At 46.7% G+C, this 17,317-nt stretch overlaps 2 protein-coding genes across 6 annotated transcripts in view; one reads left to right on the top strand and one right to left on the bottom strand.

Moving 5' to 3' along the window:
- BCAS4 (breast carcinoma amplified sequence 4) overlaps positions 1–2,238 on the top strand; it is a 53,453-nt gene extending 51,215 nt beyond the window's left edge. The window contains exon 5 of the mRNA XM_019726091.3: positions 1,708–2,238. Coding sequence (XP_019581650.2) covers positions 1,708–1,830 — 123 coding nt within the window. The 3' untranslated portion in view covers positions 1,831–2,238. The remainder of the gene's footprint in view (positions 1–1,707) is intronic.
- An 8,508-nt stretch (positions 2,239–10,746) lies between these two features.
- Positions 10,747–17,317, bottom strand: part of ADNP (activity dependent neuroprotector homeobox) — a 33,166-nt gene continuing 26,595 nt past the window's right edge. For all 5 annotated transcript variants that reach the window (XM_074317461.2, XM_074317464.2, XM_074317463.2 and 2 more), the window contains one exon: positions 10,747–16,217. In XM_074317461.2, coding sequence (XP_074173562.1) covers positions 13,110–16,217 — 3,108 coding nt within the window. In that variant the 3' untranslated portion in view covers positions 10,747–13,109. The remainder of the gene's footprint in view (positions 16,218–17,317) is intronic.

Here is a 17,317-nt window from a genome sequence, read left to right as displayed (position 1 = left end):
TTTGGGGCTCAGACATTAGAATCTCTCCTCTCCCACCCTAAACCCAGCTGTTCTCGACTGTAGGGACATCTGCAACAGCGTCCTCCCTGGTTCCTTCTTTCCCTCCAGTCCATTCTCTGTTCTGCTCTTTCTAAATCATATATCCAATTACTCTCTCTCTCTCTCTCTCTCTCTCTCTCTCTCTCTCTCTCTCTCTCTCTCTCTCTCTCTCTTTCTCTCTCTCTCACCCAATTACTGGCTCAATGGCTCCTTGGTCTCCTAGGAAGTTAGCAAGGTCTCAAGAGCCCAGCTGACCTGGCCCTGGGTTCAGTTCGTCCCTGTCCACACACTGACCCGACTCTAGATGGAGGGGTTTCAGTGACCAGTGTGCCACAGAGCGCCAGTCTGCAGCCTGGAACCCCATCTGTCCCACAGGGTGGGTGAGCTCCTCAGTGGCTCCCTGAACCCTCCGTCTGGGTTCTGTAGGCCTCTGTGCCTCCTGCCAATAGCCCTCGTCCCATGGTGCTGTGGTTCCTGTGTCCCCACCAGATGGCAAGTCCCATGGTGGCTGGGACTGCAGGTGTGTCCTCAGCGCACAGAACAGGGCCTGGCCGGGCACGGGCGCTGAGTGAGGTAGTGGTTGACAGGATGGACGCTGTCTAACCACAGGCTGGAGTCCCACGGGCTAGTTGCCCTGGCACCTGTGACAGCAGCTACAGGCTGGGCCAGAGCCGGGTCTCAGCCAGAGGTGCCACAGGGGCCTAGGACATGGAACAGTTGGAGCTGTGAGGGGCAGGGCAGTGGGTAGCTGGTAGAGACATACAGAAACCTCCCTCTGCACCCCTGTGAGCCCCACATACCTGCCCATGCCCCTGCTGGTTCACCATGGAGCCCCAGTCCCACAGCCTGGCAGACCCTCCCTCCCCCGGGTGGTAAGTCACTGGGCTCAGCCTTGGCTCTACGTGAACCGTTGCCTGAGAGCTTGGAAGCACCCTGATGCCGGGGCCACACCCCTGACCCAAGACATCAGACTCAGGGCGGGGCCTGGGCACAAGCTTTCATAACTCTCCCAAGAGATTCCCGTGTGGGGCCAAGTTTGAGGTGGTTTTTCCTCGAAATGCATATGTAGCCTGGAGGGTTCTGCCAACTAGAGCTCAGGAAGGGGTGCTTGATGGAAACTCCCCTCAACAAAATCCACACCAGAAATAAGTAAGCACGTCTTAAAATGGTTCTTTTTCTTTTTTCTTCTTTTTCTCTTTTTTTTAAGTAACACATGTATCTGGCATAAACTTCAGGCAGCACAGATGGGTCCTGAGGGAAAGAAGAATCAGCCTGCCCCCCGGTTCTTCTTCTCCCAGCAGTAGGCTCTGTGCCCAGGCTCCCACGGTGAGGGTCCTGCAGGGCTGCCTGTGCCACATGCCTGCAGGTGTACGGGCCCCTTTGCTCACGTGTGCGCCTTACTTTCTCAGCCATTCTCTGTGAGAGCCGGGTCTGCCTGTTGTAGCTACACCTGCAAGTGCTCCATCCAGGACCAGGACCGACTCGACGGCCCAGCTCCCCGCAGGCAGGCGGCCTGGGCTCTCACAGGCACAGCTGCCAAAGTGTCACCCAGTTTTTAGTCACATGTGCGACTGGCCTGTAGGATGAATTCCTCCAACTGGAATTCTTGGGTCACAGAGCAAGTGGAGTCCCATGGCTGATAGGGCACCCCGTTTTCTGTCATTCCAGAAACTGTCTACGCCGACGCCCCCGACGTATAAGCTGCCCACGTTGTACAGGACTGAGGATTATTTTCCTGTGGACGCCGGGAAGGCAGCTCCCCAGACCCCCAAAGGCCATCAGCGTCTGTGAGCGTTGCAGTCCTGCCATCACAGACGTCGGGTTTTGTTTTTCATATATTATTTATTGTTGTCAATTTGTTTGCTGAATTTCCTCCCTCATGTGAGGCCACGGGGCTTGGAGAAGCAGTTGGAACCCACGTGTGGCAGTGCCTCCGGGAGGAGCTGGGGAAGGCATTTCCCACCAACGTTTGGCCTGCCTGGTGTTTTAGGATGAGGTGGTCAGGTCTGACAAGTCACTATACCTGAGGGACAGGGGGGACTTTCTCTCTGAAGGGCTTTGCATGGGAATCATGGGGGACTCACCTGGTGCCACCGGGCTGTGTGGCTCCAGGTGCATCCATCCGTGTTGGATGGTTTGTCTGCAAACCCCAGTGCCCACTGGCCTATGAATTGTGTCAATAAAGATGTCAAGAGGTCATGTGTGGTCTGGGTGTGAGAATGGGGGTGGGGAGACGTTGATGACCTATTGCTTTTTATGCTGTGTAAATGTTTCCTTGAAGGGTCCTCCTGTCACCTGGACAAGCCTGCCCCTGGGAATCTGCTCCTGATGAAGCCCCTGGCCTGCACCTGCCGGGGGAGGAGTGGCTTAGATTCCCAGCAGGCATGCAGGGGTCCTTAGGACTTCCCCAGCTTCAAAGGTGTGTTTGCCTTCATTTCTTCTCCTGCAGATGAGTTTCCTGCTGTTATCCTGAAAGTCCATAGTCCTCATTTTAGGAATGGCTATTTCTAGTTTTTCTGGAATTCCTCACAGAGCCAAGAAACACACACACACACACACACACACACACACACACACACACACACACCCCTGACCTGCAGACCTGCATTAGAATTTCAAGGAAATCTAACTAATATATCAGGCAGGACAGCAGCCAGAAGTTGAGTCTTGCCAATATTAGGACAATTTTTAGAATTAAAAGATAGTGGTGAAACCCTGGTTTCAAGAAGAGCCGACATTTTTCTGTGTAGGTAGTTTCTGTAAACTTTTATAAAAGATTTATATTATAAATTATTTTAAATTATGGACGTCTAATGTACATACAGAAAGGTGCACCTCCGTGGATGGTTCACCGAGGTTTCACAAACTGAACACATCTGAGTAACCCTCCCCCAGATGGAGAGACGACGAAACCTGTGGTCAGCGCCCAGCAGCCCTCGTGCTCCCTTCCAGGCAGTGCCCCACCCCCTGCCCAGGCCAGCGCCCCTGACCCCTATCAGTGCAGGTGGTGTCGCTGGCTTCTGCCCTCTATGGACTGAAGGGTGAGTGGGAGACGCACACACAGTATGTCGCCTTTGTGTCTGGCTTCCCTGGCTGGCACTGTGCCTGTGGGGGGGTGTCCCTGTTGGCGAGAGCTGCGGGTCGTTCATTCTCATGGCTGCGTCGTATTGATCGGGACTGTTTTTAGTGAAGGAGGCCAGATACTCACTGTGCCCAGTCTGCTCAGGGAGAGCAAGGATTCTGTGGAAAGTTAATTTTTGAGACAAGTGGGGAGGACACCAATTTCCGGGAGGCCGAGTGTATGTTGGCTGCTGGCAAAGCCCAGGCTCCCATCTCCCTCCAGAGCCTGAACCAGGGAGAAGTGAAAGGGAAGGTCCTGTCACCAAGCCGCAGCAACTTAAGTGTCCTAAAATAGAGACCCACAGGACGGAGGCTAAGGGCGTATAGGCTCTGAGGTCAGCCTGTCTTGGTGGCACCATCGTCTCCTGCATGCCTCAGCTGTGTGACCCTGGGCTAGGCGCTTACCTTCTCTGAGCCCAGCCTGCTCCTCAGTAAAATGCAGAGAATAATGGCACCTGCCTGTTGGGTTGTTGTAAGGAAATGAGAGGACCTGTATGAGTGCTTGGCTCAGGGCCTGGCAACAGGCACTGGACAGGACGTGGCTGTTATTATGGTGACCCGGCTGTGTTTCTCAGCTGACCTGTGGCATTTAAGAGCCTCAACAGCAGAGACTTAGGAATTGTCCTTAAATTTCAGAGTAAGAACAAGTCATGAAGAGTGAGAGCTGCCAAAAGTCCAACTAGCTCTGTCTGGGTTTCTCTGTCCGTGGATTCTTTTAGCCCCCGCCCCCGTCAGTGAGGTTGCATGAGATATGAGGAAAAGGTGACTAATGAACTAGAATTGGCCATCCCAAGATCTCTGGGAGTTGCAGTGCCAAACAATGAACTTTTAGGGAGACTTGGGGACAGCTGAGCAAGGGAAAGCCAGGACACAGAGCCCGCCAGGAACTCCCGACCTCGGTCCTTTGAGCTGCTGGGATTCTGGAGACACTGTCCTCGTGCCAGCTGACCTGACAGGCATCCCCTTTAAAGCAAGTGCCTGACTTAAGTCCTTGTGAAGCAAATGAAAGCCTTGACTACTGTCGAGCAGGCCCCAGAGCGCATTGCAACAGTCACTTTACAGCCTAGAAAAGGGCAAGCTTCTTTCTTTTGTGGCTTTTGTTGGACGGTGATGCCAGTACAAAGGCCATTGCGAGTTTTCACAAGAGCAAGGTCCTTCGGTCAATCACCTCCCCACTTCCCCAATGGATGTGAACTCCATGTCTGTCAAAGCAAGAGGTTTCCAGACGATGGCCCACAGGTTGACAGAAATGTGTGGTTTGCCCTGAACTGTTTTTAAATTGTTTTCATGTTGAGACAACTGGGTAACCATCTGGAAAAAATAAAGTGAGTTCCATACCTCACTCTGTACACCAGGAACCGTTCCAAAATTCCAAACGGATTAAGGAGGAGTTAAATGTATAAAATGAATTTATAAGGGGACAGAAACATTAGAGAATCATACAAGATCCAGAAGCCATAAAAGATAGATAAAATTATATTAAAAAATTTTAAATCCTCTGCATGGCAAAAACAAACAAAACTCACCCCCCTCAAAAACAAAACAAAACAAAACAAAAACCTAAGCAAATTCAAAAGGCAAATGACCAAAAAGACAAATGGCAAACAGGAAAATATATATTTGCAGCTTGTATCACAAAGGGATAATCTCCCTAATATAGAAACAGCTCCTACAGAGAAGTAAGAGAAAAAACAAAAAAAGAAAAATGGGCAAAGGATGTGAAGAGGCATTTCACAGAAAGGAAAATGCAAAGGGCTTTTCAACATTTGAAAAGGATAGTCAACCACAATCTATACCAGTAGGTATGAAACAAGATTTGCTCAATTTTCACTTAGCAGACTGGCAAAAATGAAATCTTTTGATGACACCATTGATGAAATGTTGAAGAAAATGTGCATTCTCATACATTGGTGGGGAACCATTGTCATGGAATAGTTATCAACATTAGGAAGGTATATACCCTTGAACCTAGTAATTCCACCCCTAGGGATCTAACCTCCCAACATACACACACGAGAGAAATGGTAAGTGCAAAAGGTGATTCATCGTGCATTGAAATAGGAGAAGATTGGAGAGAACGCAAGTGACCATCAATACGGACGGGGCAGTTATCAATATGGGACAGTCCACATATACATGGATGGATGGAATCTCATGAAGTTGTAAAAATGGATTAGGAGCCATTTATGAATTGGTGTGGAAATACCACCAAGCTGTGAAAAGCCAAAATGCATAAAAAGGTGCACGATATGCCATCTGTGTGAGAAAGAAAGGCATTAAAATTCTCTGGAAGGATGAACAGAAACTTGAGAACAGTGAATATCTATTTTGGGTGAGAAGTGGGCTTTTTACTTTTTAATTTTGCATACTTTTTGATGTCTTGGTGTTTGCCTTTTCAAAAATTCAATTAAAATCAATTGCCAGCAGTTAAAGATTAGGGCATTCTAGATAAAGAATTGATTCCCAGTTTCTCTTCAAAAACGGGAATATCTGGCAATACGGGGCTCTCTTTCTTGTAAGGCACCCGTGAGCTAAAGCTGAGTCACTGTAGAGGGGCCACGCTCTCCAGGTTTTTCTTGTATCCAACTTATTTCACTAATTTATTTTACTTGCTTGGTCCCTGCGGGCATCTGCCTTTGAGACCCTTGAAATTTACTCCCAGGATATGGGGTATGTGAAGAAATGCAGCTGGGTGGAGGATGGCAGCTGCATGGTCACTGCAGTTCAAGCCACTGGCAGGCGAGCAAGCATCCCTGTGCCCCAATCCCAAATTCCCTGGGGACAGGGGGTGGAATCTCACCATAGAAGTGTGTGCTTTCCACAGCTCTCCTTTTGGGAGTGACTGATGCCAATTCAGACAAAAACATCATAAGAAAACTACAGATCAATATCTGTTGTGAATATAGATGCAAAAGTCCTCAACAAAATATTAGCAGACTGAGTCCAGCAATATACAAAAAGGATTCCACACCACGACCCAGTAGGAGCTCTTCTGTGAATGCAAGGTTGGTTTAACATCTGAAAGTCAAACAGTGTAACACCCTATTAATAAAGGTCAGAAACCACGCGATCACCTCAAGATGCAGAAAAAGCATTTGACAAAATCCTGCATCATGATAAAAGCTCTTCTTGGGGTGGAGAGGGGAGTTCTCAGAGAGGAGGGTTGGAGGCTAAGCAGACACCCCCCACAGGTGTCTACTTACACGTTTACCTACTCTCTCGAGATGATTTGTTGACCCAGGCAGGTGGGCGCATCAAGGCATTTTCCTCCCCATCTTAAAGCAAAATCCCACTTTGTCTTATGGTCAAGACACAACCATCTTTGGGTTTGGAAGGATTCAACGTAATTCTGACTCTGCAGCTGACTCTGTGAGTCCTATGAGCGTGCTGTCAATTCGAAAGCGTCAAAGTTCTCATAAGTAATCGTCAGCTGGATGCATTTCAGGCTTGTAAGCCACTGGGTAGGGGCTGTGGGGTTGGAGGCTGGCCTCTGTCTTCTTCACTGGGACTTCCGGTGAGGGTGCTCTGCTGGCTACACAAGATGTGAGTTTGAGGAAGGAGTTAAGGAGAGCGGACAAATGCATTTGGTCAGGATAAACATGGTTCCCCTGAAGAACCAAATCAGCCCAGCCTGAGTGCTGGAGGCTGGTCGCTTCACCTGGAAGGACTTCCTCATTGGGTCTTCCAGGAAGCTGCTCCGTTATAAATGGAGCAGCAGCATCTCAGCAGCACGACTGTTCTGGGAGAGCCGGACCCGAGGCGTAGGAGAGGGAGACGTGGTGGAGCGCCCCGAGAACAAGGTATGTGCTTTTCTTCTGTTGGCACATCCAGGAGCCAAGTGTGGCTGCAGTGGTGACCAGCCAGGGAGTCAAGTTTATCTGTTTGGGCCCATGGTCTCCTCGTTGTCCCCCGGTGAACCGTGGAGACATTAGGGGACTAGCTTGCACGCATAAAATTGTCTTCTACACACAGGTGACACCTTTGAGAGTAGAGATGGGGGTGCTTAGGCTGTCCCACTGGTGTTTGTTGAGTGGGAGAAAGAGAGAAAATGGCCTTACACAGGAAATCACTGGTGACATTAACCGGGGAAGGCTCCTGCTGTTCCCTGGTGTGTGTCTGAAACAGTGGTTCTCAGTCTTGGCTGCCACTGGAATCAGCTGAGTCACTCCCGACTGTCACAGCAGAGGCCCTGTGGGCAGGGTCCTCGGCACGGCCAGGTTTTAACGCTTCCCAGGTGACTTTGTATGTGCCCAGGGTTGGAGTCCAGTGCTTTCAGGGAACAGCAGACAAGAGATTTTCAAGGATTTGCTACCTCTTCTCAGTCCTAACACCTGCACCTTCCTTCCGTTTTCCACACGGCACAAGGTTTCATTTGAAAAGTGGAGTGGCCTCCACGTCTGTCTCACGCCTTCCTGAGTGGGGTGTGGAGCTGGGTTTGAGTTGGTTTCCGGTTTGGTTTGAAGTGATTCCACTGCAGCTCCAGAGATGGGTGTGGACTGATCTAAGCCGATCAACGTAATTCTAGCTCAGAGACTCACTAAGAGCTCTGGCCTAAGCCCCCCGGCCGCAGAAACTGGTTCTGGAATGGTTTCATTGGGTCTGCATTTAGGACTCGAGTTCAATGGTGAGAGAAGGGAAACACTCTCTGAGGGAAGGGGAATGGAAGCATCTGACGAACACCAGGGCCCCTGCCTAGGATGAAGGTGACCACATGGGTGTCAGGACAGGACAGAGGACCTGAGCCCTTGCTGGTGTCACTGAGCAGCTTGCCCCACTCAGGCACCACTGGTTACCTGCGCGTCCCCTTTATTAAGCCCAGTTTGAATTGGAATTCCTGTTACCTGCCAGTGAGAATCTTATTTCATAAAAAAGGAGTCTAAAGCCGGGTAAAGAGAATTAGGTAATCGCAAAGACTTCCTTCCTGGAAAGCACTCTGAGCCAGAGCTCAGGCCAGGGCCATATCGTAACTGCTAGTTCAGTGCCACCTGCATGCATTAGGTCACACAAGTCCCTGAGACATAAGGCTCATCCGATTCCTTCAGTCTTGCCTGGGCCAAGGAGAAAGTTGCATTTTGATGCTGGTGTGCCCTGTGCCCGAGTTTCCTTTTTAACAAACAGAGCAAGTCTCAGCTCACAGCTTTCGGCAAGTAATCACAGGTGGCCAAAATGTAGTATCATGTTTTGTCTGTCTTGTCTTTGCTTTTATGGATGCCTTCATTAGTGGCAAATAGAGCTGATTGTCTCTTTTTTGTAGAGACAGCCCCCCCCCCTTTTTAAAAAGAGGGAGTTGAAACATACTAAGTACGTAAAGCAGTTGTTAGGCAGATGTGGCAAAAATGATGAAGATGGCAGCGTGAATGAGTGTGGTTTGGAAACGCTGTGTCAGGGAAAGTATGATGTACTGGTTTGGAGACGGGAGCTCACGTGTCTGCGTTCATAGCAGAGAGAGGCTTTCTTAGGAGGTGAGTCTTGAGCCAAGTGTGGCTGGGAATTTTGGTGGCTGTGGACCCACACAGCCTGGGCTCAAGCTGGCATCTCCCTGTACCAGCTGGCATCTTGGGACACGCCAGCTTCTTTGCACCTTTACGTCCTGAAACCGGGAGCTAATCCTCCCTGTATAGGACTTTTATTTGGGGGAGTAGCAGGATTGATTTGAAGACTCGAAGGATCTTGAGATGTAGTGCCCTACAGCCCCACAGCGACGGCCGGTCCCAGTAACTTGAGGAAGTACTCGAGTCAATATGCGCTCGGGCTGTGTGCTGAGCTCCAGGCAGTGCTCAGGAAGGAGGTCCTACTCCTAGGAAAGGTGACCAATCAAGCCTCTGGCCTGATGTCCCCTCCTGGGAGGAAAGGGCTGTGTGAGCCGCTCTAAGCTCCGTTCTCAGGGGAGCCACCTAGTTGTGCTGGCAGATGTGGCCACCAGCAAGCCAGGCAGCAGTCTCCAAGGCAGGGTCTGTCCTTTCAATTCCTGGACTTCCACACGGCTGCTTCACTTCCACAGCTGTCACGTTCTGCCCGTCTAGAGACGCGGCAGCCAGTACAGTGCTTACATCAAGTACACTGGAAAAGCCCTTTTATTTCTAGTCTCTTGCCTCATCAGTTTCCAAAAGGTGAACAATTTGCCTACTAGGATACCCATTTTGCTTCACTTCGTAGTAAGACATTAATAAAGGCACAGCAAGGTTTTTATTACCAGAACCAGTTTGGGTTTAGGTGGGCGTACGCCTAAGTTCCGGTGTACTGGGGAGCGTGGGGGGAGGGGTTGGTATTACAGATGAACATTGTACTCTGAAAAATGCACTCACTTGCAAAAACTCATTTAAATAGAGCAGAAGATTCTGCCCTTTATTCCATTCAGAGCATGTCCTGGAAATGACCAGCATCTTCCTTCTCCTGTCTTCCGTAGCTGGAGCACTTTGAAATGGTGCCTTACATTTTAGGATATGCAACTTGCACCTTACATGCTGATTTTTGAACACAGCCCCTGTCTACATTGTAACTGCACTAGTTTCAAGTTAGTGAATGCTCAAGTGGAGTAAGTTGATGGAAAAGGAGCAGGATGCAAAGCATTACTAAATGGTGACCCTCCTTTGGAGCAAGTTTGGATGCCTTCAAGTGCAACTTTCAGTAGTTGGTAGAACACCTTGTTTTTATTTTCTAGCTTGACTATCAAGTTTATCTCAGTTGAGTCTTTTTCTAGGACACCTCACGATGGCCAATTGATTTGTTGGAACACCATTTTAAAATGGTGGGAGTAGCCTTTTCCTTTTGTCTTCTGGGGATTCGAGTTTTTACACGACCCTGATGAAACATGTCTGCAGTTGGTCCCAACCCAATGAGCAAACAGGGTGGGTTAGAAGGGAGGCTATGACCATTGTGGGAGGCAGGGGCAGGAGGCTCACCTGAAGCTGTGAAACCCAACACGTTCATTAAGTCCTACTAAACTGTTGAGTAACGTGTAGTCCATCATTAAGCTAAGTGGTCCTCAAGCTTTAGTGGCAGTCACCCAAAGATCATTTGGGGGCCCCATCTGGAGGGGGTTTGGTAGCAGTAGCCTGCACTCAAGATAGGGGAACAACCCCCTGTGGCAGTACCCACCTGGCGATAGCAAGTCTAATGGCTTCTAGGGAAGTGTTTCAGACAGGGCACGCCCCAAGCTTGTCGAGATCATTCAGACCTGATACTCGTTTTCTCTTCTGAAATCGTGTGCATTTTTACAAATGGGCAGGCACGTGGGCCAAACGAACTACAGGGTAATAAATTATGAGATCCTTTTCTAGTTGGATCTTAAGAGGGGACAAAGCTATGTGATAGGAACCCTGGAACTGCTTAATGACAGGGAACCAAAGATGGTCCAGACAGTGCTGCACACGGTGCACCAAGGGGAACCAGGGCTGGTCGGTCTGACTCGGGAACTCACGGTCACAAGAAAATCTGAAGGGCAAAAAGGAAAGTTCTCCGGAATTATGTTCTTCCTCGATAAAATCTACAGGACTGTTCAAGCTAGTTACATTCTCTAATTAGAAAGTGGCCGTTTGCCACAGCTTTTATTTTCAGGTTATTCCAAAAGCAAACAGTAGCAACAGATTCTTTTAAAATGGCTTTTATTGAGACACTTTTAGGGCTCTGCAACATTTCTATTTGGGAATCTTCATTTCCAATTCTCAGGTGGCTAAACTCTTTTCTGAATGCCAACAAGGTCCACTCCCACCACCTTAGCAAGGACGCATACCCATGTCTCGGCTCCAATGTCCAACCAGGAATCCCCCCACACACTGTTTTGCACAAGTCTCTCATTAGTACTCCATGTGGGACTCCTAAGCACAGGCCACGTTCTTCCCACCTGTTAATTTAGGCAGAGTAAAATTTCAAAACAAATGTGAGATGGCTTCAATTTTAGCTGGTATTACTATCCTCAAGTAAGAGAAAGACCTTCTCAACACATTTTTCTGATTTGGTATTTGGGGACATCCTGTCCTAAATATTAGCTGGTGTTCACAGAACTTTATAGCCTAACTATAGAACAGAATAGCTCCACGCCAGCCCCTAACACCCTGAAGATTCGATTCCTGCGCTTTCTCCTGTATTGTTTTTGAGTAGCCCAACATTTTAGGGGAAGGCTGGTCAAATTTCTCCTCTCGGGTAACAAAAGCATTAACAAGACAAATCTTTTGGAAAGAGAAATTACGGAAACCAGCCACTTCCTAACTCTTTAGGCCACCTGGGAGGTGACGGACCAGCCCCTGCCCTCTGCAAGGATCAGAGGGAGATCCCATCATTGTTGTAACTGCTGAGAGCACCCTAACTGGCCATCTTGTAACTTCCTGTTCTTTAGGACGAGGTGCTCTTGGGCATCTATGCATAGTAAATATACCAGCTTCTTCCACCTTGAAAGCCCTCCAAACGTGTGATCTCCAAAGCCTTTTTCTTAATAGCAAGATGGTAAGAATTATAACAAAAGAGAGTAGTTGACTGTTTAGTAAGTACAATTGTTCCCATTATAAGGTGAAAACTAACATTTACTTCATTTAGAAGAAAGAACATCAGGGCATTAAGATTCTGCTTGCAAATTAATGCCAATTTATGTTTAACATCTGTTTATCATTGAGACATTTACATATATAAGCAGGCTCTGCTCCTTAACAAAAGGGGAACTGAAAAACTCAAGGATGTTTATTTTAGCAGTTAAAAAGGAAAAAGACCAAACAAAACCAAAAGAATGTGTAACAGGTGCCTTGGGAGAAAGCACTCTTTATGCCACCGGCAGACCTTGGTCTTCCACAAGTTTCCTCCGTGGCTGTGGCCTCCGTCTCTGATGAAAGAGCCACGGCATCAACTGGCACAAGACATAATGGACACACAGAACTGTCATGTGTAATAAAGCAAATATTTACATTAAGCACAATACAGCAATTTATTTAGATGCTTAAAATGAATACAAAGGGAAATAAAGATCACAAAATTATACATACTACAACAGTGTGTCATATATTAGATGGTATAAATGAATACACCAGGTGGCGTTTAACTAAAGATAAAACTAAATATCCAAAATGCAGCACTCATTGGTTTGCTGCTTCAACACAACACACTTTCATACAGATCTAAAAGGTGTCAAAATTAGTAGCTGCAAAGTCAATTCTTGCATGTGATTTTAGCTTAAAAGATTTCAGAGAACAGATCTGAAATACCAGTTTTTGTTTTGTCAGCTGTAATGTCAGGGATATTCAGAACAAGAAAAATTCTATAATACAAGAGAGTCCAGATATATATCTTATGTGGCTGGCCTCTGCTGCAAGATTGTACAAGGTTATGTGCAAAAACTAAGTCTGTCCAAAAGTTCATACTAGCATAATTTCAAGCTTTTGCTAGGTAAACTAGATATAGCGTTTATTACACAGCAAGGGCAACACTAAAAAAAGAAACAAATCTATGATGGGTACACAATAACAATATCATAAGCATCACTTGGATAGGTCTAAAAGACTGTACAAATATACATTTCAACTATTCAGAATGAATACATGAAAAAAATCAATTTTCCCCAAAGTCTACTATACACATTGGACTGGTAGCTTGTATGTTGGCCCTACACTACCATGTGAATCAGAATAACACTTCTCAATGACATCCAACCAAACATTTTACAGAGGGAAAGAAATATTGAGAAGGCAGATAAAATAAACCTCTGCTTTTCCTCATGTGCATTCGTGAGCCACGAGCTTACTCACATTTAGTTACTGTCTGCCACAGCAAGTTCGGAAGTAAGATCATCAGCCAATCACGTGTCATAGAAATAACCATTGGGATTGCAGTGGCCACATGTCCCTACAGCCTGATGACCCAGCACTCAGAAGGTAGTACCAGTTAGAACAGAGCTTTGCAGTCCCACTAAAAGGAGAGCCGAGTTCCAGGCTGCAGCACGTCACTGATGCCAGAGCACCCGGCACTTATGCCTGCTGGCTGCTCAGTTTAACTCCGGTTAAGCTGCCGTGCATTGGCTCGGCTACCCCATCAGTCATGTTGTCAAACTGCTCCCCATCCTCACTGTCAATTGTGCTATTCTGCCACTCAATCTGTGGGGTGGATAAGCGCTCATCATTTTCAGATGCATTCTTCCACTGTGACTGGTCCTTGGACCAAAACCCTTCAACTTTTCCATAGGAACTATTCTTCCATTTCAACTGCTCTCTGTCACCTTGCATGGTAGCCTTTTTTTTGGCAGCTGGCTTACTGCTCCTTGCATCTTCACTCTGGGAAGACTCATCGGACCAGGTTCCTGGTTTGATTTCGCACGTGTTGTCCTCAAAGTCTGACACTTGCTGGGAACCAGGGCCGCTCTCAGATGGAGAAGCACCATCTTTCCATTCCACGTCATCTTGGTCAACCTCACTATCAGAAGCGTCATGCGTTAGTTTGGTTGGCTGCTCAGTCAAATGAATAGTTTCATATTTTGAACCATCCTCGTCTTTTTGGTCTAGCTTCTCCTCAGATTCTAAAGCATCCTCAGAAATTACCTTCGGTATGTGCTCCTCTGGATTATCATTAGGGATTTTAGGCTCAACTTCAAAAACAGGGTCAAAAGGGCTACCACTTCCATTGGATTCTTCTTCCAAATTTTCAAAACTGTCAGAGGAACTGTCATCTTCCTTCCCAAGGTTGAGCTTTTTGTCAGCAGTTTTACTAGCATTCACTCTGGAATCCTTCTCATCATGATTTTCAAACAGCCACTCCGCGTCAAAATCCATCTCATGCTTAACTTTGTTTAATTCTTTCATGTTGAAGCCCAGCAACACACCAGGCTTGTATCTCTCACAGTCCCTGACACACTTCTTCCTCTTGTTACTAAAATGGGAAGCAATGTCACTCTTCCACAACCATAAACTGGCCGCCAGCTTCTCAATCTCTCTCCTGGTGGGATAGGGCTGTTTGTTGAAATACTTTGTCAGGAAGCTTTTCCTGGCTTCATAGGAATCATCCTCATGACCCTTGGGGTCTAAAGCTAAAACCACAGGCTCCTCAGGCTTCTCTTCAAAGAAGCTGGGTGAATCGCTATCATCATCTAACTTTCTCTTTTTCAGCAAGGGAAATTCCATTTGCTCGTAAGTGCGCTTCACAGGTGCCAGGCCCGGTGACTGATTGAGCCGAGAGGGCGCGTTCGTCTTATCCTGGCCATTCTGGGTCTTCCCAACACCCCTGCAGTGCACCAGATGCAGAGTGATAGTGGAGGCGGTCATGTTGCTGGTATACACACCAAGGCAATGGATACATTTGTAGGTGAGCTTTTTCTCCACCGGATGAACCGTCTGAATAACCTGGTGCCTCTCTCGTAAGTGATGTGCAAGTGCATCAGATATGGGTCCTTTTAGGATTGAAAAGCAAAGAGGGCAAAGGGTTTTCCCGACATCTTTTTTATAGGGCACTGCAGCTTGAGGTGAACTTTTAACAGGGATATCTGCCTTTTCCTGAACTTTTGGCTGTGGCTTTGGAGGGACTGGAGGGTTATTTTGGGCATGGTAAGCAACAGACTCAGCTGGGGCATCCCTCAGGTTGTATGTGGTTACAAGGAGGTGAATGTTAGTGTGACTGCCCTGCTGCAATGTCAGATCAAAACTCAAAGTAGAATCTGTTTTCGGTCCCATCTCTTCATCAATGTGAACCATCCTCATGTGTGCCGCCATCTTTTCCACATCATTGAAAGTTGAACGGCAATATGGACAAGACAGACCATGAATTAACATATGGTTGAGCAGGGTATCTGTGGGCAAATAGCGATTACAGTAGAGGCATTTGCTAGTAAAATTGTGTATTTTCATAATGTAGTTGGCTACTGCTGGGACTTTCTCAGCTTTATGTTCTTTTTCGAAGTGCACACTATAGACATTTTCAGGAAAAAGCTCATTACAGATTGTACATATTTTCCACTTTTGAGTTGAGGAAGTATTGGCTGGGGGAGGGCCCGTGGCAGCTGCAGGAGGTTTGGAACTGGACTGACCTAATACTCTGGATGCCTGTGACTGGGAGAGGGAAGGAGACTTTAACTGGCCTGATGAGAGAGAAGAGGCATTAGCAGACTGCAGAGAGTATCTCGCTGGTGCCTGGGACCTCTGCTCTGACCCAAGCCCATAAGATCTTCCATTTCCACTTGGAAGCAACTGCTTCACAGACTGAGACTGCTGAGGGATGGAAACTGGTGCGTTGCCACCTAGACCCAGTCGCATTGACTGACCAACGCCGTAGCCCTGGCTTACAGATTTGACTCCATAGTTGTTCTGCTGTAGGTGAACATTGGACATCATGTTGACTCCTGTAGAATTTAAGTTAGGCTTTGGTATTGAGAGTCGATTCACCATCTGCTGTGATGGCAAAGACCGGACGTTTCCGGAAGCAAGGGAACCAATTCTAGATTGGAGTCCCATGCCCTTCTTCTCTTGAGGTTTGGGAGCAATTAGCATCAAAGGTTTGGAGCGGGGTACTACCACGTTTGTGTGGCCAATCATGGCAGTGACCTGATAGCCTATGCGTTCATGGTCTTCGATGACATGCTGTACCAAAGCTTCGTAGGACTTTGGCATGAAAAGGCATCGCTTGCAGTGGATACTCCCCTCTTCACGAGCATTTGGGCCTAAGGGGACGGCACCATTGAGTGATTTTTCGCCAGCCTTTGCTATGTAAGGTGCTGCCACGTGCTGAAAGTGTTCCCTGTAAATGTGCTTCCTAACGATCTCGTACAGAGGGTCTCGGTAAGTGCACTTCTTGCAGTAATACACAGCTTGCTCCACACTATCAGCCTGTTTAGGTTTAAGGCCATCGCTTCTGCTTTTATCTTTCAAAGTGCTCAGGCTGCTACTGGGTGCGCTGGCGTTCGGAGCATGGAATATTTTAATGTGTGTTTCCAAAGTCTTTTTGTCTGCATTGAAGGTACAGTAGGGGCAATTAAGAAGAATCCTATTTTCAAAGTCTTCACTATGGACATTCCGGAAATGACTTTTGTAGGCAGAGAAGAATTTTGAAGAAAATGGACAAGCGCTGCAGCAAAAGGGTTTTGTCCGATAGTCCTAAAGAAAAGAAAAAACTGGAATCAGAATGCCACCTCAGATAGGCAATGACAGGTTATAGGTTTTTGTCCAGACATTCTGTTTTAACAGACATGTTATTTTTCAGGACTGAAATTAATGAATTTCTTCTGCAAAATAAATGTATGAAATATAAACTCAAATGAGAAAGCTGTTTTAAACTAAATACTTCTGAGTCCTACAGTGTAAATAAAAAACTCAGTAAGTTCTCCTCAGTGTTTAGAAAAGACCAGAGTCACATTAGATGATTAATTTTAGACAAACCAAAGACAAATATTCTAGTTAGAAACAACAAGAATAAATTATGTGTAATCACTTTCACTCTGTGAATCAGGAAGGCTTATAGTAAAATTCAGGGCCCAGAATGTCGTAGTACAATTAGGCAATCAAATATATACCTTATACCTTTTATCCTTCCCATCAATGGAAAAATTTTCATAGAAACAAGGCACATCTTCAAAAATCTCATTTTTCCCCCTCTGATCAAACAGTGCAGTATTCAGATTTCATTGCTGACCAAAAAACTACTGATTTGAAAAGCAGGCCACCTTCTACAAGCCATGCGGTTCCTTCTCAAGCAAGAGCAGTTCCAAAAGAAGTATTCTTTGATTTAAATTAAGAAGTTAAATAAGAAAATGTCCTACAGACTGTAAGGAGCGCATGGTGTTAAAAAGCCAATGAAGCATTGCAGAATATACTGGTATCAAAGAGCAACTTCCAGAATTGTGCTCATTAACACGTGTACTTGGTCCTTTGATGAAGACAGGTGAGACACAAGGTTGGCCAGAGATGATCTCTTTTCCCTAGAAACCTACTTTGTTTTAGATATTGGTTTGAATCAAAATGAGATACTCTGCTCTTCCTTAAAGCTCAATCCTTCTTTCGTGTTAGAATAGAGGCTTTGGGATTCATAAAATTGAACACTGTGTCGCACTGGAAAGCTTCTGTACTGTAAGCCTGTAGGTTAATACTTTTTCCTGGGGTAGTAATCAGAAAGAACCAGATAACTATACTATCACATTTCTGAGGTAGAGTTTAAAAGTACTAATTTCTTGCCAAGAATGCTTTGATAGATGAATAGA

The sequence above is a fragment of the Rhinolophus sinicus genome, chromosome 13 (genome assembly GCF_057876585.1).
Source record: "Rhinolophus sinicus isolate RSI-liver-muscle chromosome 13, RSI-T2T, whole genome shotgun sequence".
NCBI lineage: Eukaryota > Metazoa > Chordata > Mammalia > Chiroptera > Rhinolophidae > Rhinolophus > Rhinolophus sinicus.
Note: the sequence above shows the minus strand (reverse complement) of the source record. Positions and strands in the feature narration are given on the sequence as shown.